The sequence below is a fragment of the Scyliorhinus torazame genome, chromosome 2 (genome assembly GCF_047496885.1).
Source record: "Scyliorhinus torazame isolate Kashiwa2021f chromosome 2, sScyTor2.1, whole genome shotgun sequence".
NCBI lineage: Eukaryota > Metazoa > Chordata > Chondrichthyes > Carcharhiniformes > Scyliorhinidae > Scyliorhinus > Scyliorhinus torazame.
Genome location: NC_092708.1, coordinates 149,556,928 through 149,579,800, shown reverse-complemented (window position 1 = coordinate 149,579,800; position 22,873 = coordinate 149,556,928). Strand labels below are relative to the sequence as shown.

Genomic DNA, 22,873 nt, shown 5'->3' with positions numbered 1-22,873 from the left:
TGTGAACTCCAGGGTCGCTGGTGTGAACTCCAGGGTCTCTGGTGAACAACCAATGAAGCTGAAAACAGGAACAAAGCAGTATAAAGATGATTTCTTGAGGTATGGATTTATTAATTGTCCCAGTGCAAATCAGGATGCAAAGTTCATGGGCATTATTTCGCGGGCCAGGTCCATGAGTGGCCTCCGGCATGTAGTAGGGCGCGGCCTCTGCAGGCCACCGGCAAGCACGTGCACGGCCACGGAGATTTTCAGGGCCGTATCGGCAGCTAGAACCAGGTGCTCTACTCTGTCGGCATGCTAGCCCCCTGCAAAATGGGGAATCGGAGATTGTTTTACGCCATTTTTTCTGGCATAAAAAGCCATTGTTCCCACACCGGCGTGGGGACATAGCCCCAGAATCGGAGAATCCAGCCCCATATGCGTTAAATGCTGGCAAATGAAAGATTAAAAACTTCAAAGGCATTGGAAGACTAAGCATGGCGTATTTGAGGACAAACCTCTTGATTTTTTTCAACAGATGCAGTGAGATCTTAAATCATCAGCTGACATCCTTAGCCGGAATGTAACATTGAATGACAAAGTAAGTGAGATTGTGAGGACCACCTTTCTCATGGGTTGTGAAGTTTGGACGGCGTGGTTCACGAGGTTTGGGAGGCATGGGTCATGAAGGTAGGCCGGTGTGGGTCCCAAACGATGGCCAGTTGGTAAAAATGGGTCGTGGGCAAAAGAGTGTGAAAAACACTGCTGTAATGGAAGCTCAGATTACTATCATGGCTTTGAATATCACAATTTAAAAGGGGTCTCCATGGCATTACAGTGCTCCAGCAATTTGTTGTCCAATAGATGACTAGGAGTACTGAAGCACTGCCCCCAGGTGAGTGGATGTGGCTTCATGACACACAAACATGCTGTCCTCTCAGAATAACAACATTCTGCTTCCACCCTTACTGATGTAGGAGCGGTTTCAAGACCTGTGTATTGAGTCAGCTTCCACGTGGGGTTATTCCCTGTGGCTCAGCTCAGTACAGAGAGGAACAAAACACCACAACCTGGACAAGGTGGCTATTTAATCAAGCTTGTTACGTGTACACGGAGAACAGACTGGATATCAGCCAAGACCTGTTCTACCGAACAAAGACCTGAACACACTAATTATACAACGTTCAAAAATCAATAGCCCACCCCAGTTGGACGTGATCCAATCCCTGAAGCTGCAACTTTTAAACTTATCCAATAGAATTGCAAGCAGTGTTTAAACTTCACCCAATAGAATCACAAGCAGCGCATGATTTATCCTCATCCTGACAGCTGCTTACAATCCCAGCAGCTTGCTGACTGTGAGGAGAACAACAGAACCAGCACTCTGAATTGTTTCACAAAGACAAGATGTCAGAAGTAATGTCCTTTTGGTCAAGTTAGCTATCCTAAATCCCATTTGATTACTTATTACTGCTATGTCCTAAAAATACATGTTTAATGGTTATGTTATAACCTGCCTACTTACCATTGGCTGGGGACTAATGACAATCCCACAATCCTGTGGGAGTACGAGCTTCCCCAATGAGGGGGGCAGAGAAACCATTAGTAAACTCCTAGTATAAATAAAGCTGGCCAGTTCAGGAACCAGCAGGAAGGAGTGTGCAGCAAGGGAAGTTGCTGCTGCTGTTATATATATATGTTATTGTAAATAAATGTTATTACTTTGTATCCTTAAAACTCGTGCTGGATTCTTCGTGGCCCTCACAAAAGGTTAATAAGGATTACTCTGTCCTATAATTCATCTCAATCCTCAATAAAACAACTTATGTAAAACTACTCTAGTGGCATGCTAACGATTCAGTTTTAAGAGGTATCATCGCTGAACCCTCCCTTCGCCTACCAGCCCAGCAGTGGCCTTTCTGTCACCCAACCCAGACTGAGATGGTGCTCTCTGAAACCAGGCTCTCTAGGCCCACGGCTGCCCTTGGTCATTTTCCAAGGCAGTCTCCTCAACTGACGGCCAACAACCTTCCATCAACTATGCTGCAGCCCAAGAGCATTAGTTAGGCAAAGGTACACAGAAGACAGGCTTTCTAAGAGAATACAGAAGGGTGATTATTTTTGTATGCATGGTGTAATGATTGGATTAGAACGTGCATTTTCCAGTAGTTTTTGCTGATGGAAAGGATGACACAATGCTAAGTGATAGAGGAAAGGGGAGTGTCAAGCTGTAGGTAAATGGGGAGGTCTGTCTCACGTTACTGGTAACACATTATTAATTTGCTTGTGCAGAACCCGAGGAGAAAGTTTTAGAAAAGTGGAGCCTCCCTTCTTCTTTTTCTACTTCCTGTTGCACTTCCTCCTCCACAGCTTCTCGCCTGATACGAGGTAAAAGCACTTGCTACCAACAAGGAGCGAGGTTATGCAGCGTACAACCACGAATCTGAATGCCTGTTTAACAAAGTGTTGCTGGGTTCCTCCAGAGCGTTCCAGGCAGCAGAAATTTTGCTTCAGGATGTTAATAGTGTGCTCCATAATGTTCTTTATTACAGCATGGCTATCATCATAGATATGCTGGGAGGACATCCGGGGCGATAGAACACAGAACATAGAGCATAGAACATTACAGCGCAGTACAGGCACTTCGGCCCTCGATGTTGCGCCAACCTGTGAAACCACTCTAAAGCCCATCTACACTATTCCCTTATCGCCCATATGTCTATCCAATGACCATTTGAATGCCCTTAGTGTTGGCGAGTCCACTACTGTTGCAGGCAGGGCATTCCACGCCCTTACTATCTGAGTAAAGAACCTACCTCTGACATCTGTCCTATATCTATCTCCCCTCAATTTAAAGCTATGTCTCCTCGTGCTAGACATCGCCATCCGAGGAAAAAGGCTCTCACTGTCCACCCTATCTAATCCTCTGATCATCTTGTATGCCTCAATTAAGTCACCTCTTAACCTTCTTATCTCTAACGAAAACAGCCTCAAGTCCCTCAGCCTTCCCTCATAAGATCTTGCCTCCATACCAGGCAACATTCTGGTAAATCTCCTCTGCACCCTTTCCAATGCTTCCACATCCTTCCTATAATGCGGCGACCAGAATTGCACGCAATACTCCAAATGCAGCCGCACCAGAGTTTTGTACAGCTGCAACATGACCTCATGGCTCCGAAACTCAATCCCTCGACCAATAAAAGCTAACACACCGTACGCCTTCTTAACAACCCTCTAAACCTGGGTGGCAACTTTCAGGGATCTATGTACATGGACACTGAGATTTCTCTGCTCATCCACACTGCCAAGAATCTTACCATTAGCCCAGTACTCTGTCTCCCTGTTATTCCTTCCAAAATGAATCACCTCACACTTTTCTGCATTAAACTCCATTTGCCACCTCACAGCCCAGCGCTGCAGCTTATCTATGTCCCTCTGTAACTTGTAACATCCTTCCAAACTGTCCACAACTCCACCGACTTTAGTGTCATCTGCAAATTTACTCACCATCCTTCTACGCCCTCCTCCAGGTCATTTATAAAATTGACAAACAGCAGTGGCCCCAAAACAGATCCTTGTGGTACACCACTAGTAACTGGACTCCACGCTGAACATTTCCCATCAACCACCACCCTTTGTCTTCTTCCAGCTAGCCAATTTCTGATCCAAACTGCTAAATCACCCTGAATCCCATGCCTCCGTATTTTCTACAGTAGCCTACCATGGGGAACCTTATTAAACGCTTTACTGAAATCCATATACACCACATCAACTGCTTTACCCTCATCCACCTGTTTGGTCACCTTCTCAAAGAACTCAATAAGGTTTGTGAGGCACGACCTACCCTTCACAAAACTGTGTTGACTATCTCTAATCAAATTATTCCTTTCCAGGTGATTATACATCCTATCTCTTATAAACCTTTCCCAGACTTTGCCCACAATAGAAGTAAGGCTCACTGGTCTATAGTTACCGGGGTTGTCTCTACTCCCCTTCTTGAACAAGGGGACAACATTTGCTATCCTCCAGTCTTCTGGCACTATTCCTGTAGACAAAGATGACTTAAAGATCAAAGCCAAAGGCTCAGCAATCTCCTCCCTAGCTTCCCAGAGAATCCTAGGATAAATCCCATCCAGCCCAGGGGACTTATCTATTTTCACACTTTCCAGAATTGCTAACACCTCCTCCTTATGAACCTCAAGCCCTTCTAGTCTAATAGCCTGAATCTCAGTATTCTCCTTGACAACATTGTCTTTTTCCTGAGTGAATACTGACAAAAAATATTTATTTAGCACCTCTCCTATCTCCTCAAGCTCCACGCACAACTTCCCACTACTGTCCTTGACTGGCCCTACTCTTACCCTAGTCATTCTTTTATTCCTGACATATCTATAGAAAGCTTTAGGGTTATCCTTGATCCTACCTGCCAAAGACTTCTCATGTCCCCTCCTGGCTCTTCTTAGCTCTCTCTTTAGGTCCTTCCTAGCTAACTTGTAACTTTCGAGCATCCTAACTGAACCTTCACGTCTCATCTTTACATAAGACTCCTTCTTCCTCTTGACAAGTGTTTCGACTGCTTTAGTAAACCACGGTTCCCTTGCTCGACCACTTCCTCCCTGCCTGGCAGGTATATACTTATCAAGGACACGCAGTAGCTGTTCCTTGAACAAGCTCCACATTTCCATTGTGCCCATCCCCTTCAGTTTTCCTCTCCATACGATGCATTCTAAGTCTTGCCTCATCGCATCATAATTGCCTTTTTCCCAGATATAACTCTTTCCCTGCGGTATATACCTATCCCTTTCCATCACTAAAGTAAACGTAATCGAATTGTGGTCATTATCACCAAAGTGCTCACCTACCTCCAAATCTAACACCAGTCCTGGTTCATTACCCTGTACCAAATCCAATATGGCCTCACCTCTCGTTGGCCTATCTACATACTCCTGCACACATTGGACAAAAACAGATCCATCTAAAGTACTCGAGCTATAGTGTTTCCAGTCAATATTTGGAAAGTTAAAGTCCCCCATAATAACTACCCTGTTGCTTTCGCTCCTATCCAGAATCATCTTTGCAATCCTTTCCTCTACATCTCTAGAACTTTTCGGAGGCCTATAGAAAACCCCTAACAGGGTGACCTCTCCTTTCCTGTTTCTAACCTCAGCCCATACTACCTCAGTAGACGAGTCCTCATCAAACGTCCTTTCTGCCACCGTAATACTGTCCTTGACTAACAATGCCACCCGTCCCCCTATTTTACCACCTTCCCTGAGCTTACTGAAATATCTAAACCCCGGCACCTGCAACAACCATTCCTGTCCCTGCTCTATCCATGTCTCCGAAATGGCCACAACATCGAAGTCCCAGGTACCAACCCATGCCGCAAGTTCACCCACCTTAGTCCGGATGCTCCTGGCATTGAAGAAGACACACTTTAAACCACCTTCCTGCCTGCCGGTACACTCCTGCAACTTTGAAACCTTACTCATGACCTCACTACTCTCAACCTCCTGTATACTGGAGCTACAATTCAGGTTCTGTTTGTTTCTGGCTGAACTAGTTTAAACCCTCCCGAAGAGCATTAGCAAATTTCCCCCCCCAGAATATTGGTATCCCTCTGGTCCAGCTGTAGACCATCCCGTTTGTAGAGGTCCCACCGACCCCAGAATGAGCCCCAATTAGCCAGAAATCTGAAACCCTCCCTCCTGCACCATCCCTGTAGCCACGTGTTCAACTCCTCTCTCTCCCTATTCCTCGTCTCGCCGGCACGTGGTACGGGTAACAACCCAGAGATAATAACTCTGTTTGTCCTAGATCTAAGTTTCCATCCTAGCTCCCTGAATTCCTGCCTTACATCCCTATCCCTTTTCCTACCTATGTTGTTGGTACCTATGTGGACCACGACTTGGGGCTGCTCCCCCTCCCCCTTAAGGATCCCGAAAACACATCCGAGACATCGATATGCTGAACAGTCGCGCGAAAGGTGGCTCTCCCTTGGAAACTTAGAATTAGGCCCATTTAACCCAAAATTCGGACACCAAATCAACAAAAAAAAACATCCTTACCCGAAACTAACAACCACCCGGGGAAATGCCCTCAAACCAGCTACAGAGCTGGAAAAACAGCAAAAGCCAAATGAGAAATATCCAGATACTGGAAGCAGGATATGGCAATCCGAGAGGAATCACCAGTGAGAACACAGGCCCCCTACTGGCAGGGCAGTGGATGGAGCTCCTTATACAAGAGCTCCAAAATCAAGTGTGTCCATCAAGGAGGGCCTCATGGCAGCCATAGAAATTGTGCTGGCCCCGTTCAAAGAGGCGCTGGAACGACGGAGCAGAGACTGGAGACCCAGGAGGCGACAATGCAGGAGCTGGAGAAAATGGCCACAGACCAGAGCGATCGGCTTGCCTCACTTGAGGCAGACGTGGCAATGTTGGTTATGACCCAGAGAGCGCTGTATGTCTTCTGCAATTCATGCCCACTCTCCTAGCCTGTCCAAATCATTCTGCAGTCCCCCTGCTTCCTCAATACCACCTGTCCTTCTACAGATCTTTCTATCATATGTAAACTTAGCAACAGTGCCTTCAGTTCCTTCTTCCAATTTTTTAAATTTAGAGTACCCAATTCATTTTTTCCAATTAAGGGGCAATTTAGCGTGGCCAATCCACCTACCCTGCACATCTTTGGGTTGTGAGGGCAAAACCCACACAAACAGAAGGAGAATGTACAAACTCCACACGGACAGTGACCCAGAGCTGGGATCGAACCTGGGACCTCGGTGCTGTGAGGCAGCAATGCTAACCACTGCGCCACCGTGCTGCCCCTTCTTCCGGATCATTAATGTATATTGTGAAAAGTTGTGGTCCCAGCACAGACCCCTGAGGCACACCACTAGTCACCGGCTACCATCCTGAAAAAGACCCCTTTATCCCCACTCCCTGCCTTCTGCCAGCCAGCAATCTTATAGAACATAGAACATAGAACAATACAGCGCAGTACAGGCCCTTCGGCCCACGATGTTGCACCGAAACAAAAGCCATCTAACCTACACTATGCCATTATCATCCATATGTTTATCCAATAAACTTTTAAATGCCCTCAATGTTGGCGAGTTCACTACTGTAGCAGGTAGGGCATTCCACGGCCTCACTACTCTTTGCGTAAAGAATCTACCTCTGACCTCTGTCCTATATCTATTACCCCTCAGTTTAAAGTTATGTCCCCTCGTGCCAGCCATATCCATCCGCGGAAGAAGGCTCTCACTGTCCACCCTATCCAACCCCCTGATCATTTTGTATGCCTCTATTAAGTCTCCTCTTAACCTTCTTCTCTCCAACGAAAACAACCTCAAGTCCGTCAGCCTTTCCTCATAAGATTTTCCCTCCATACCAGGCAACATCCTGGTAAATCTCCTCTGCACCCGCTCCAAAGCCTCCACGTCCTTCCTATAATGCGGTGACCAGAACTGTACGCAATACTCCAAATGCGGCCGGACCAGAGTTCTGTACAGCTGCAACATGACCTCCCGACTCCGGAACTCAATCCCTCTACCAATAAAGGCCAACACTCCATAGGCCTTCTTCACAACCCTATCAACCTGGGTGGCAACTTTCAGGGATCTATGTACATGGACACCTAGATCCCTCTGCTCATCCACACTTTCAAGAACTTTACCATTAGCCAAATATTCCGCATTCCTGTTATTCCTTCCAAAGTGAATCACCTCACACTTCTCTACATTAAACTCCATTTGCCACCTCTCAGCCCAGCTCTGCAGCTTATCTATATCCCTCTGTAACCTGCTACATCCTTCCACACTATCGACAACACCACCGACTTTAGTATCGTCTGCAAATTTACTCACCCACCCTTCTGCGCCTTCCTCTAGGTCATTGATAAAAATGACAAACAGCAACGGCCCCAGAACAGATCCTTGTGGTACTCCACTTGTGACTGTACTCCATTCTGAACATTTCCCATCAACCACCACCCTCTGTCTTCTTTCAGCTAGCCAATTTCTGATCCACATCTCTAAATCACCCTCAATCCCCAGCCTCCGTATTTTTTGCAATAGCCTACCGTGGGGAACCTTATCAAACGCTTTGCTGAAATCCATATACACCACATCAACTGCTCTACCCTCGTCTACCTGTTCAGTCACCTTCTCAAAGAACTCAATAAGGTTTGTGAGGCATGACCTACCCTTCACAAAGCCATGCTGACTATCCCTGATCATATTATTCCTATCTAGATGATTATAAATCTTGTCCCTTATAATCCCCTCCAAGACTTTACCCACTACAGACGTGAGGCTCACCGGTCTATAGTTGCCGGGGTTGTCTCTGCTCCCCTTTTTGAACAAAGGGACCACATTTGCTGTCCTCCAGTCCTCTGGCACTATTCCTGTAGCCAATGATGACATAAAAATCAAAGCCAAAGGTCCAGCAATCTCTTCCCTGGCCTCCCATAGAATCCTAGGATAAATCCCATCAGGTCCCGGGGACTTATCTATTTTCAGCCTGTCCAGAATTGCCAACACCTCTTCCCTACGTACCTCAATGCCATCTATTCTATTAGCCTGGGGCTCAGCATTCTCCTCCACAACATTATCTTTTTCCTGAGTGAATACTGACGAAAAATATTCATTTAGTATCTCGCCTATCTCTTCAGACTCCACACACAATTTCCCATCCCTGTCCTTGACTGGTCCTACTCTTTCCCTAGTCATTCGCTTATTCCTGACATACCTATAGAAAGCTTTTGGGTTTTCCTTGATCCTTCCTGCCAAATACTTCTCATGTCCCCTCCTTGCTCGTCTTAGCTCTCTCTTTAGATCCTTCCTCGCTACCTTGTAACTATCCATCGCCCCAACCGAAACTTCACACTTCATCTTCACATAGGCCTTCTTCTTCCTCTTAACAAGAGATTCCACTTCCTTGGTAAACCACGGTTCCCTCGCTCGACGCCTTCCTCCCTGTCTGACCGGTACATACTTATCAAGAACACGCAGTAGCTGATCCTTGAACAAGCCCCACTTATCCAGTGTGCCCAACACTTGCAGCCTACTTCTCCACCTTATCCCCCCCAAGTCACGTCTAATGGCATCATAATTGCCCTTCCCCCAGCTATAACTCTTGCCCTGCGGTGTATACTTATCCCTTTCCATCATTAACGTAAACGTCACCGAATTGTGGTCACTGTCCCCAAAGTGCTCTCCTACCTCCAAATCCAACACCTGGCCTGGTTCATTACCCAAAACCAAATCCAACGTGGCCTCGCCTCTTGTTGGCCTGTCAACATATTGTTTCAGGAAACCCTCCTGCACACACTGTACAAAAAACGACCCATCTATTGTACTCGAACTATATCTTTTCCAGTCAATATTTGGAAAGTTAAAGTCTCCCATAATAACTACCCTGTTACTTTCGCTCATATCCAGAATCATCTTCGCCATCCTTTCCTCTACATCCCTAGAACTATTAGGAGGCCTATAAAAAACTCCCAACAGGGTGACCTCTCCTTTCCTGTTTCTAACTTCAGCCAATACTACCTCGGAAGAGTCCCCATCTAGCATCCTCTCCGCCACCGTAATACTGCTCTTGACTAGCAGCGCCACACCTCCCCCTCTTTTGCCTCCTTCTCTGAGCTTACTAAAACACCTAAACCCCGGAACCTGCAACATCCATTCCTGTCCCTGCTCTATCCATGTCTCCGAAATGGCCACAACATCGAAGTCCCAGGTACCAACCCACGCTGCCAGTTCCCCTACCTTGTTTCGTATACTCCTGGCATTGAAGTAGACACACTTCAAACCACCTACCTGAACGCTGGCCCCCTCCTGCGACGTCAAATCTGTGCTCCTGACCTCTATACTCTCATTCTCCCTTACCCTAAAACTACAATCCCGGTTCCCATGCCCCTGCTGCATTAGTTTAAACCCCCAAAGAGCACTAACAAATCTCCCCCCCAGGATATTTGTGCCCCTCAGGGCACAAATTATATCCATGATGCCAGGATCTTACTCTTAACACCATGGGCTGTTAACTTATTTAACAGTCTCCTATGCGGCACCTTGTCTCAGACCTTCTGGAAATTAAATAAATTGTGTCCACTGGCTCTCCTATGTCTAACTTCCTTGTTACTTCCTCAAAGAACTCTAACAGATTTGTCAGACATGACCTTCCTTTGACAAAGCCACGCTGACTCAGTCCTATTTTATCATGCACTTCCAAGTACTCCGCAATCTCATCTTTAATAACAGACTCTAAAACCTTACCAATGACCAAAGTCAGGTTAACTGGCCTATAATTTCCCATCTTCTGCCTCCCTCCCTTTTTAAACAGCGGTGTTACATTAGCCACTTTCCAGTCCTCTGGGACCCTTCTGTCTCCAGTGATTCCTAAAAGATCATCACCAATGCCTCCACAATCTCCTGAGCTATCTCTTTTAGAACCCTGGGGTGTAGTCAATCCGGTCCAGGTGATTTATCCACCCTCAGACCTTTCAGTTTCCCCAGAACCTTCTTAGTGATGGTCACTGCACTCACCTCTGCCCCGTTTCTCCTGGAGCTCTGGCATCCCATTAGTGTCTCCCACCGTGAAGACTGATGAAAAGTAACTATTCAGTTCCTCTGCCATTTCTTTGTTTCTTAATAGTACTTCTCCAGCCACATTTTCCAGTGGTTCAATGTCTATTTTTGCCTCTCATTTACCTTTTATATATTGAAAAAAACTCTTCCTATCTTCTTTGATATTACTAGCTAGCTTGCACACAAATTTCATCTTCTCTCCGCTTATTGCTTTTTTAGTTGTCCTCTGCTTGCATTTAAAGGCTTCCCAATCCTATGGCTTCCCACTAATTCTCGCCACTTTGTATGTTTGTTCTTTTGCTTTTATGCTGTCCTTGACTTCCCTCGTCAACCATGGATGCCGTGTCCTCCCCTTAGCATGTTTCCTCCTCCTTGGGATGAATTTCTGTTGTGCATCCCGAATAACCCCCAAAAACTCCTGCCATGGCTGTTCCACTGTCTTCCCTGCTAGGCTCCTTTTCCAATCAACTCTGGCTAGCTCATCCCTTATGTCTTTGTAGTTACCATTATTTAATTGTAATACCAATACATCTGATTCCGGCTTCTCCCTCTCAAACTGCAGGGTAAATTCTATCATGTTGTGGTCACTGCTCCTTAAGGGTTCCTTCACCTTAAGTTCCCTCATCAAGTCTGCATCATTACACATCACCAAATCCAGAATTGCCTGTTCCCTACTAGGCTCTGTCAGGAGCTGCTCCAAAAAATCATCTCTTAGACATTCCACAAATCCGTTTTCTTGGGATCCACTACTAATCTGATTTTCCCAGTCCATTCGCATATTGAAGACGCCCATGATTATTGTGATATTGCCTTTTTACATGCTTTTTCAATGGGGCCAAGGCAGCTGCATTCAAGAACAAGGTTTGATTTGAAATGCTGTACCTGGCCAGATCCTGGTACGGCAATAAGGAACATTATTTTAACATGCTGGAGGACGCTGATGAGTTCATCCAGAAGAACGGACTGGGAAGACAACACTAGCAGACTTACAGGGACCATGAGCATTATGTCCTCGAACACGAGGCTGAACACTTGCTTAACCTGGTGGGATAGAGGAGCAACACGGTGGTGGTAGAGGAGCCTCACGGCGCAAATGACCTGGGTTCCATCCCGGCCCCAAGTCACTATCCATGTGCAGTTTGCACATTATCCCCATGTCTGCGTGGAACTCAACTCCAGAACCCAAAAGATGTGCATGGTAGGTTGATTGGTAATGGTCATTTTGGGTTCTCTAGATTATTTTTTTAAAACAGCAGAATATAGAAGGTGGAGGTACATGAGATGGGAAGGGGCAGGGGACAAAACGGGCGGATGATAAGAGGGGAGCTGCTCCCGGGGGAAGCCAACACGCTGGCAAATCAGCTAGTGCACGGAAGTAAGAGGGGGTGCCACGGCACAACTCCCGAAGAGGGAGCGCCTGGCAGAAAGGTGGGCCAAAATTACAAATCGGTGGGGTGGGGAGGGGGGAGGCCACAGGAGTATGGGGTAGAGGGAATGACAAGGACAGATGGGCTCAGAGGAGAATCGGGGACTAGATCGGGAGGGAAGGGGAGTGTGTAGAATGCTGGTTACAACAGGTCACTCATGGAGGTGGCAAGAACTACGAAGATAATGGCAGCCATCTTGAGTGTCCCAAAAATAAAGGGAAACCCCTGCGTGCACGGGCACGTTTCCGCGGTATGGCTGACCCCGCAAGAAAGGGGGGGACAAAAACAAACCCACCAGAATAGTCACCTGGAACCTCAGGGGACTGAACAGCCCTATGGAAAGGTCCAGACTTCGCCCATCTGAAAAGCCTGAAGGCCGCAGTCTTCCTCCAGGATACACACCTGAGAGAGGACCAACTGAGGGTAAGAAAAAGCTGGATAGGACGGACAACTGTGCTACAGGATGAGGGCGAGGTGGGTGGCCATAGTGTTTAGTAAAAGGACAGCCTTTACAGCAACAAATATGGTGACGGACCCTGCGGGGGTTTGGGGGGGGGCGGGGGAGATGATATGGATTTGGCGCAGGTGATGCTTGTGAATGTATATGCCTTAAACTGGGATGACGCTGATTATCAAAAAGACAGTGGCAGAAATCCTTGACCTCCACTCCCACCAACATCATGGTGGGAGACCTCAACTGTGTACAGGATCCAAGGACGGACAAATCCAACCCCAAATCAGGGAAACAATCAGCTACGGCAAGGGAACTGAATGCCTTTATGGAGCAGATGGGAGGGGTGCACCCCTGGAGGTTTAAACAACCGAGGGAGAAGGAGCTTTTGATTTTGAGAGGTTGGAAACAGGCCGGGCCCAGCGACCCCCCTCCATGGAGGTTGGACACAACCCTATTCACCGTCAAGACATTCTGTTAGAAAATGTCACAAGCCATCGACAGGTACGTATCCTGCAACCAGAACGGGGAGGTCCCATATTCTGTGAGGCACTGAAGGCAGTGATAAAGGGAGAAACAATAGCATATAAGGCACTCAGGGACAGGAAGGAGAGGGCGGCTCTGCAACAACTAATCAACTCCATACAGGGGGTGGATCGGGGTACTCCACGGCCCCAACCATGGAACTACTGGCGGAGAGGAAAAAGTTACAAATGGAATTTGACCTGCTCCCCACTGAGAAAGCAGTGCACCAACTCCTCCACACAGGGGACATTCTACGAACACGGATACAAGGCCAGCCGCCTGCTGGCTCATGAGCTGTGAAAGCAGGTAGGCACGAGGGAGTAAGTGCAGGTGACGGAAACTAGTCACAGCATTAGATAAGATCAATGAGGCCTTTGTGACCTTTTACCGGGAGCTGTACACCTCCGAGCCCCCGAAGATGAGGCGGTTTCTCGATGGGCTGGACATACCAGCTGTGGGGGAGGAAAGAAGGCAGGGGTTGAAAGCACCACTCGAACTGGGGGAAGTCATGGAGAGCATTAAATCCATGCTGTCGAGGAAGGCACCGGGTCCGTACCGAGCACAATACCTAGGCCCATTCCCCTGCAACCCTGGCGGAGCCGTTTAAAGCAGGTATCGAGAGAGTGGAGCAGAGTCCGCAGTCCCAGGGCCGGACGAACCAGAAAGTGGAGGAGGCAGTGGGAGAGCATGAGGAGCAGCTGGTCTCATTGGTGGCTGAGGTGGGGGTGAAGGAGAATAATAATACAATAATCTTTATTGTCACAAGTAGGCTTACATTAACACTGCAATTAAGTTACTGAGAAAAGCCTGTAGTCGCCACAATCCGGCGCCTGTTTGGGTACACAGAGGAAGAATTCACAATGTCCAATTGACCTAACAGCACGTCTTTCGGGACTTGTGGGAGGAAACCGGAGTACCCGGAGGAAACTCATGCAGACACGGGGAGAAGTGCAGACTCCGCACAGACAGTGACCCAAGCTGGGAATCGAACCTGGGACCCTGGCGCTACGAAGCAACTGTGCTAACCACTGTGCTACTTTGATGCCCTGTGGCGAACGCTCCAGAAGACAAAATTTGAGGATTGTTGGGATGCCCGAAGGCAGTGAAGGGGTCTGGCACGTATGTGGCCAAAATGTTGGCGCGGTTGGTGGGGGAGGGGGCCTTTGACCGGCCCCTGGAGGTCAAACGAGCGCTGATGTGGAGGTCGCAAGCAGGCGAGCTGCCAAGGGAGATGGCAGTGCGGTTACACCACTTTCTGGATAAAGAGAAGATTCTTCGGTGGGCAAGGCAGATGGAGAAGTGCACCTGGGAAGGGAACGAGCTGCAGGTGTATCAAGACCTGGGTGCAGAACTGATGAAAAGGGGGGCCGGGTTTAACCGGGTCAAGGCTACCCTCTTCCAGAAGGGGGTGAAGTTCGGGGTGCTGTACCTGGCCCACCTTTGGGTGACTTTTCAGAAGCGCGAGGAGGTTTCTTTGATTTTGGGAAACTTTTCCCCTTGAAATGTTCTGCTGGTTTTGATGGCGGGTGTTTGGAGGGCAGGTCCCTCCGTGGGTGGAATGTCAAGGGTGAGTGCACCTTTTCTGTTTTTTTGGGGGAGCATGCACAAGGTGGGGAAGGGGATGAATTGGGGGGATAGGGGATTCGGAGGCCTTGGGCCACCATGCTAGCTGGGCGGGCTAGTTAACGGGAGTGCAGTGGGGGGTTGTCAGGAGGTAGGCATAGGGGAGGGAGGTGGGATTGTTGTTTTGTTTGGGAGAGCGGAGGGGGTGGGGTGGATGGGTTGCTGACAAGGGTTGTAATTGAAAATATGGAAAGATATGTCATTTGAAACATGGAAGTCTGGCAATACCTGATCTAAGAAACATGAGAGAATGTAGGGGAAAAGCCCACGAAGGGTTAACAGCAGCTGCAGGAGAGGGCTGTGAAATGCAAATAGCCTTTGTCAAGCAGGCTTAGCAAACAAAACAGGCAGGTCTTTCAAGTCACAATCGAGTGAATTTTAGTATACAGCTAAAAGCAATGTTTTGCACCTTCTTAAAGTTAGCTATCTTAGTAGGCAGATTGAAAAGAATGGATGAGGTTTTCAGTTGAATTAGGCGACAAATGTTTAGGTGTGAAAGTCTGCTGACACCAGGTGACTATGGGAAGCTGGAGACAATGTGTCTATGAGAACACACGTTAGACCCAAATCAAAGTCAAAATTATGAGCTGGGGACACAATTTGATAATAATAAAACTATAAAAATGACAGGAATCAAAAGTCACACCACTTTGAAATCAAAGCATTTTTGAACATCACAAAGGATATAATATAATCAGATCTATGAGATGAGGTCATGCTCAAAATGAATTCTTAGTTGTGTTAGAAACATTCAGATTAAAGGTACCTTTTACAATCCAAGAGAAATAAAATTTACTTTACAATAAAGTCATTAAAACTTAATAACTGTTAGAAAGATTAATAAACCCTGAGAAAGGCGACGGTAGGCAGAGAAGCAGAGAAGGAACCAGAGAGGCCAAGAGAAGCTCAGAGGCCAGCAGAAGACAGAGTCAGCTTACAGTCAGCTCGGTAATGGGAAAGGGACAGAGTAAAGCAGCCGAGCTAAAACAGCTAATACATCTAAGGAAGACCAAAATTTAAAGAAGAGAGGGAGCCAGCTCTCACAGCTCGGTAAATGGAAAAGATAGAGCATAGCAACCGAGCAGAACAGCGAATACATCTGAGGAAGACCAAAAGCTAAAGAAGAGTGACTGTCAATGTCTTCAACCAGCCAGGAGAATCCAGAAGCAAAATCTTTTTAGTTTTCTGTAAAGACAGTGATTGCATCTTTTAAAAGAAAAAATATAATAATAAAATAACTTAAAAGTTTTAACCTGAAACAATGGTTATTACTTTACTTACTTAGCAATGCAGGACCCAGGATATCAATGCTACTAAGTGGTAAGTAGGTAAAATTCTTCTGTGAAGTTATGGGTTAAACCGGGGATAACTTGAAAACATAGTTTGAGCTGAATAGCACCCACCTAAGCCTGCATAGGAGTCAGGGAGTGAGTATCCCTGTTCACCATTTAGAATATCAACCTTTTTTGGTATAGGGGGAATTCTAATAGTGGTGGGTTTTTAACTTCAGGGTGTGGTTCTGTGGCACAGCTGGAAAGGGAGTGATGATGGTGGACATCCGAGGGTGGGCCAGGAGGGTCACGTGACACGGGCTGGGCACTGGCCCAAAAAGAGATATGGCTGAACGGCAGGGGAGGGGGGCGGGGAGCCCCGTCATACCAAGCTGGTCACATGGAACATGAGGGGGCTGAATGGGACGGTCAAGAGGACATATGTGTTTGTGCACCTGAGGAGCCTGAAGGCGGAAGTGGCCTATTTGCAAGAGACAAATTTAAAGATAGGGAGCCAGACAAGGTTGAGGAAAGGATGGGTAGGGCAGGTGTTCCACTCGGGACTGGACGTGAAGAGGGAGATGGGGGTGCTGGTGAATAAGCGGGTGGCGTTCGAGGTGGGGAACATTGTGGCAGATCCGTGGGGGGGTGGGGGTGGTTGTGATGGTGAGCGGGAAGCTGGAGGGGATGCCGGCGGTCCTGATAAATGTTTATGTCCAAATTGGACATAAATTTCATGAGCCGGGTTCTAGGGAAGATTCCTGACCTGGACTTGCGTCGACTGATCATGGGGATGGGATTTTAATATGGTTATACAGCCAAGGTTGGACCAGTCGAGCCAGAGGTCGAGGAAGGTGTCGGTAGTGGTGAAGGAGTTGAAGGGGTTTATGGAGCTTAAGGGAGGGGTGGACCCATGGAGGTTTGGGAGGCCGAGGGTGAAGGAATTTTCATATTTTTTCCATGTGCACTGGGTGTACTACCAGATTGACTTTTTGTGGTGGGCAGGGTGTTGTTCGCGGGGATGGTCGATTCGGAGTTTTCGGTGATCGTGGTTTCCAAAATATAATGCCGAATATAACGAACTACTACTGTGCGGCGAACATCGCCATGGTTAGGAAATGGGTAGTGGTCCGCATGGGGGAGGGGGGTTTCTTATATGGAAATGAGCCCAAGGACATTAACTGCACCTTTGCCATCTCGCCAGATAGGTACCTTACGAGCCCAGTGGAAGCGACAGCCTTGAGGGTGTGGGGGGCAGTGGAAGCAGCATTTGGGACTTGAGGGTGCCTCAGTCTGGGCACCGATCTGTGATAATCATAGGTTTGCACCGGGAGGGCTGGTGCGAGGTTTCGGGGGTGACGGTAGGCAGGGATTGAGTGATTCGGTGACCTGTTTGTTGGGGCAGTTTCATGAAATTGGAGGACCTGGAGGAAAGTATGAGCTATCCCGGGGGAACGGCTTCAGGTTCGGAAGAGAGACGTACCGTCCTTTCCTGGACTACTGCCCTTGAGGTTGCAGGACAAGGTGCTGTCAATTTCATAGAAGTTACAGTGCAGAAGGAGGCCATTCGGCCCATCGAGTCTGCACCAGAAGGAGGACATAGGGGAGGGGAAGCTGTCTGAGGTCTACAAGGAGCTGATGGATTGGGAGTGGGCTCCTGTGGGGAAGATAAAGTGGAGGTGGAAGCCGGGACATGTGCTGAGGCCTTGCAGAGGGTGAATGCCCTGGCTTGGCCTCACCCAGTTTACTTCACATAAGTACTTCACAGGTCTCATATGACGGCAGCGCGGTTGAATCGTTTTTTTGAGAGGGTAGAGAATAGGTGTGGGCGGTACGTGGGGAGTCCTGCGAATCACGTCCACATGTTTTGGGCATGTCCGAAGCTGAAGGGGTTCTGGCAGGAGTTTGCGGACATAATGTCCAAGGTGCTGGGGGTGAAGGTGGCCCAGGAGTCCAGGGGATGAGAGAGGCCGATGTCTTGGCCTTTGCCTTCCTGATAGCCCGGAGATGGACCTTACTTGGATGGAGGGACTCAGAGCCACCAAAAGCGGGAGTGTGGGTGAGTGACCTGGCAGAATGTCTGAGGCTGGAGAAAGTCAGGTTTGTCCTGAGGGGGTCGGTTGACTATTTTCCCTCCCTCCCCACAATCATTGTAAAGTAATTAAGGCACTTCTCAGTGTGAGGAAAGCCATTTAAATACAAGTTGTCGATTCAAACATTTTAAAAAACCATCACGTATATTAATTCCTGACGTGAGGCTATTCCTGTTCCAACCTTTATGGTCAACTTTGTTGCTGCCTGTCCAAATCTACTGCAGTCAAAGATGGATCACTCAAAAACCCACAATGTTTATTCTATTTTTGTTACAATCTATTGCCATGATGAATTTTTGTACATTAATACAAAGAAAAATCTGTTATAATTGTTTAATAAGGAGCAAAATATCAGGGAGTTACACAACTCTTCAAAATAGCAAATATTTTCTTGGAAATGAAGAGTTGATTGTCTAATGGAGTTAAAATAGTATTTTAAATGAAAATGCATTTAAAAATAAAATTTGTACTAAAAATACATTTTGTTTCACAATACTGTACTGAATACTGAAACTACGGTTTAATATTAAGAAAAAAACTGACATTCTCCTTCCAGCAATCCTTTAAAAACATCATAATGGTGATTAAGATCCTTTTTTGTATGTATTTTATATTTGGTACCCAATGCTCCATCAGGAGAAGATGTTGCATAAAAAACAGTGCGTATTCTGGAATGGACCAGTGCCATAGCACACATTACACATGGTTCTCTGGAAACATATAGATCATAGCCAGTGCATATGTAAGGCAACCCATTTACAGGCACTCCTGTGGGACTATGATCCTCTGAAGGATGCAAGGGTTTACCAGTGTTGAATGCATGGTCACCGGAAAAGGATGCTTCAGACTTAAAATGACAGTTAGGATATCTGTCATGATTAAAAGCACCACCACCTTGTCCATAGGCAACTAGATCAATGCACACCATAACTGCATGAAGCAGCGGATTTGGTCCATTTCTGCAGTCATGACCTACTGCAATAACCTCATCAGTGGCCGGGTTAACAACCACTGCACCAACTGGCTCCATCCCTATTTCCTTTCCCAATTTAGCTGCTTTGATAGCTTTTTCCATAAAAGTCTGCACCTTTGCTCTCTCTTCAGTGTTAAAAAGGTGACCTCGGAGGGCATTGGTCACCTGCTTGTTTTCATGAAAGGTTGTTGGCCAGTGCTGGCTAGCTGCTTCAAATTGAGGTCTGGTCAATGGTTGGCATGCTGGTATCATGACCTGGAAAGGCTCTCCAAGTCCAATGCCAATATCCTTTCCATCAGGAAATAGGTCACTAAGGGATATTTCTCCATTTGGTACATCCGTGCAATTCAAATCCCTAAGTAGACAAATGATGATTTCTAAAGAGTGATTAGTGTTCTTGTCCCTGCAGGTTCGTACTCTCTTGATATGTGGAAGGCTGTTCAGTGGATAGATACAAGCTAATTGTTTAATAAGACAAGATGTTTGTCTTTTATTGATAATAGGGGCTGCGTATGCTTCTAGAAGTTCAACTTCACACAATTCCTCATCTGAAAGTACAGGCATCAACTCCCAAGTGAAAGTACTGATTGCCTTTGTTTTTCTCTTTTTGCACTGTGGCTCCATTATACCTTCAACATAAGAATTGGGAGATTTGTCGTAGTGAGTCAGGAGCTGAAGGGAATAGGAAAACAATTAAGCATTCATTAAATCAAAGTCCAAAAATTGTATCTTCTATTTTCCCCCCAAATAGCTCCTTTTCAAAACAGTAGCCAAATTCATGAAATCCATTTGGAATATACACCGTGTGCAAAAGGTCACAGATCCTAGCAACCAGATGCTCCAATTTAGATTATATTTTACTTGAAAGCATATGTGCTCCATGTAAACTACCTACCTGCCTTTATTCATACTGTGCCGTTTAATTAAATTTTTGTGTTATCGCAGAGGGGGACGTTAATGCTAACATACAGAGCGCTTCCATTTTGTTACCTAAAATTAGCATAAAGTATTTCCAGTTGCGCTGTTGGTACTTCTATAACCAAGTTAATGTCAATAAATCATACATATTCTTCAGTAAATATTTCATAGTTCATCTGTAAATGTTCATTGGTATTAGCACTTATGAGCCGAGGATATACTGTACGAGCAGGGGTTCAGAGAAAAGAAAACACACAAGTAATGCAGTGACTGATGATACTACTATGAACCATATTTCCATATTATAGGATATTCATCTCTTACAGTATCACTGCACAAATGAAGAAGAAATTATTATTGAAACATATAAGATTTTTTTCTCTCGAGGGTCATTTGCCTGTGGGATTCTATTTTCTGGAGCAGTGGAGGCTGGGTAATTGAATATATTCAAGACTGAACATAGAACATAGAAAATACAGCACAGAACAGGCCCTTTGGCCCACGATGTTGTGCCGAACTTTTGTCCTAGATTAAGATCAAATCAATCTACACCCCAGCATTCTACCGTAATCCATGTACCTATCCAATAGCCGCTTGAAGGTCCCTAATGTTTCTGACTCAACTACTTCACAGGCACTGGATTCCATGCCCCCACTACTCTGGGTAAAGAACCTACCTCTGACATTCCCCCTATATCTTCCACCTTTCACCTTAAATTTATGTCCCCTTGTAATGGTTTGTTCCACCCGGGGAAAAAGTCTCTGACTGTCTACTCTATCTATTCCCCTGATCATCTTATAAACCTCTATCAAGTCACCCCCTCATCCTTCTCCCTTCTAATGAGAAAAGGCCTATCACCCTCAACCTTTCCTCGTAAGACTTACTCTCCATTCCAGGTAACATCCTGGTAAATCTCCTTTGCACCTTTTCCAAAGCTTCCACATCCTTTCTAAAATGAGGCGACCAGAACTGCACACAGTACTACAAATGTGGCCTTACCAAGGTTTTGTACAGCTGCATCATCACCTCACGGCTCTTAAATTCAATTCCTCTGCTAATGAATGCTAGCACACCATAGGCCTTCTGCACAGCCATATCCACTTGAGTGGCAACGTTCAAAGATCTATGAGCATAGACCCGAAGATCCCACTGCTCCTCCACATTGCCAAGAACCCTACCGTTAACCCTGCATTCCACATTCATATTTGTCCTTCCAAAATGGACAACCTCACACTTTTCAGGGTTAAACTCCATCTGCCACTTCTCGGCCCAGCTCGTCATCCTATCTATGTCTCTTTGCAGCCGAGAACAGCCCTCCTCACTATCCACAACTCCACCAATCTTCGTATCATCTGCAAATTTACTGACCCACCCTTCAACTCCCTCATCCAAGTCATTAATGAAAATCACAAACAGCAGAGGACCCAGAACTGATCCCTGCAGTATGCCACTGGTAACTGGGCTCCAGGCTGAATATTTGCCATCCACCACCACTCTCTATGACTTTGTGATCCAACTGGCCAAATTCCCCACTATCCCATGCCTCCTTACTTTCTGCATAAGCCTACCATGGGGAACCTTATCAAATGCCTGATTTACAGATTTATGACTGATTCAAGGGTGGGAGCAGGCAGAAAGGGGGGGGGGGGAGGCCACTATCAGATCAGCCATTAACAGGGGGGGGGGGGGGGGGCCTGAATTCCATACTCCTAATTCTTGTGTGTAAGAAATAGTTGAGATGGTCTCCTCAAATGGTGCAAAAGTAGGATGGAAACAGGTAAAGGGGCTTCAAGATTGTTAGACCCCTTAACACTCAGCATGTCAAATCAACAGCAGTAATCAATAAAGTTAGCAGAATGTTTCATGACATAGCAAAAAAGGCCAGATCAGAGGAAGTGGTGAAAAAAATGTACAGTGCTTGCAATCCTGTGTTCAGCGGAGGTACAAGGCAGACATCCAAGTACTGGAAGCAGTAGCGGACACAATGTCAAATCATTGGAAAAAGGTGGGAGAAATGGCACATTTGAGATGAGAACTTAAGGAACAGAAGCAGACAGTTAACGGACTGTTAAATCCAAGATATTACGTTACAGTGTGGATTGTGAGAGAAGAACAAGCGACACATGTTCAAATCAGTAAAAAGTTAATTTGAGCAATGATAATAGGAAATTATTCACAGAAGACTTGAGGTGCATCTGGAGATCGAATAATTGATGTGAAAAGTCTGACATTATTCAATAAATGACTGCAAATGCAATGGTCGGGGGGCGTTGCGAGATATGGAGTAGTCTGAATGAGACGAGGCACCAAAATGAGGCGCATGGTCCTCTCCATCCTAGTGTGGATTGTCTACTCTTCCGGGCTCTTTACCCTCAATAATAGGATGGGCGAAGGAGGCAGAATCCATGCATTGATGATGTAAGCAATCCCGTAAAGTGCTGCGATAGGAAGCCGAGGGCACATACACTCCCGGCCCCGGGTTGCTGTTGTTTATTCAGTGGCTGACCGCGTCTCCTTACCCGCTGACGGCGCAAGCCCCCTTCAAACCCCGGTCACCGGATCTAAACTACCAGAGTCCCACCCGAAAACAGCACCCACAGGCATCTTCCGTCGCTTTCGGTGCCCCAGCACTAACTGATCCCCCGCCCAGCAACTTGTGTCTCCCTCGTACCGGCCGCTTTCAGACAGCAGCAGAATGAAACATTCATTCAGTTGTTCATTTCAGAAGCTCAGTTTTTTAAAAATAGAAAGGTATCAATTATCAGATGAGAAATTCCAGAAGCATCAACTAAAATAACGTCAGTCATGTCAACACCACTCATAAATCGAGAGAGAGAATCGTTTTTTAAAAAAAAAATCAAGAGATTTGTTGTAAAAATGAAGTGGCTATTTTTCCAAGCATAAATCCAATATAGGTTGGTTTGATACATTTGTGATGACGTATTAATGGTTTATTTAATCTTAAACATAGTGCTTCACAAATTATTTTCCAAGACAATTTTAAAACTTGAAAACTAAT

At 46.4% G+C, this 22,873-nt stretch overlaps 1 protein-coding gene across 2 annotated transcripts; it reads right to left on the bottom strand.

Annotated features, from left to right (window-relative positions):
- Positions 1-18,198: 18,198 nt before the first annotated feature.
- adat3 (adenosine deaminase tRNA specific 3) lies at positions 18,199-22,491 on the bottom strand. 2 transcript variants are annotated; one of them, XM_072478147.1, is made up of 2 exons: positions 22,374-22,491; positions 18,199-19,608 (listed from the first exon to the last, which is right to left on the bottom strand). In XM_072478147.1, the coding sequence occupies exon 2, from the start codon at positions 19,558-19,560 to the stop codon at positions 18,490-18,492; it is 1,071 nt and encodes a 356-aa protein (XP_072334248.1). In that variant the 5' UTR covers positions 19,561-19,608; positions 22,374-22,491; the 3' UTR covers positions 18,199-18,489. The 2 variants fall into 2 exon arrangements, with proteins under 2 accessions (XP_072334248.1, XP_072334239.1); XM_072478138.1 differs by lacking the exon at positions 22,374-22,491 and adding an exon at positions 22,225-22,354.
- Positions 22,492-22,873: the final 382 nt, after the last annotated feature.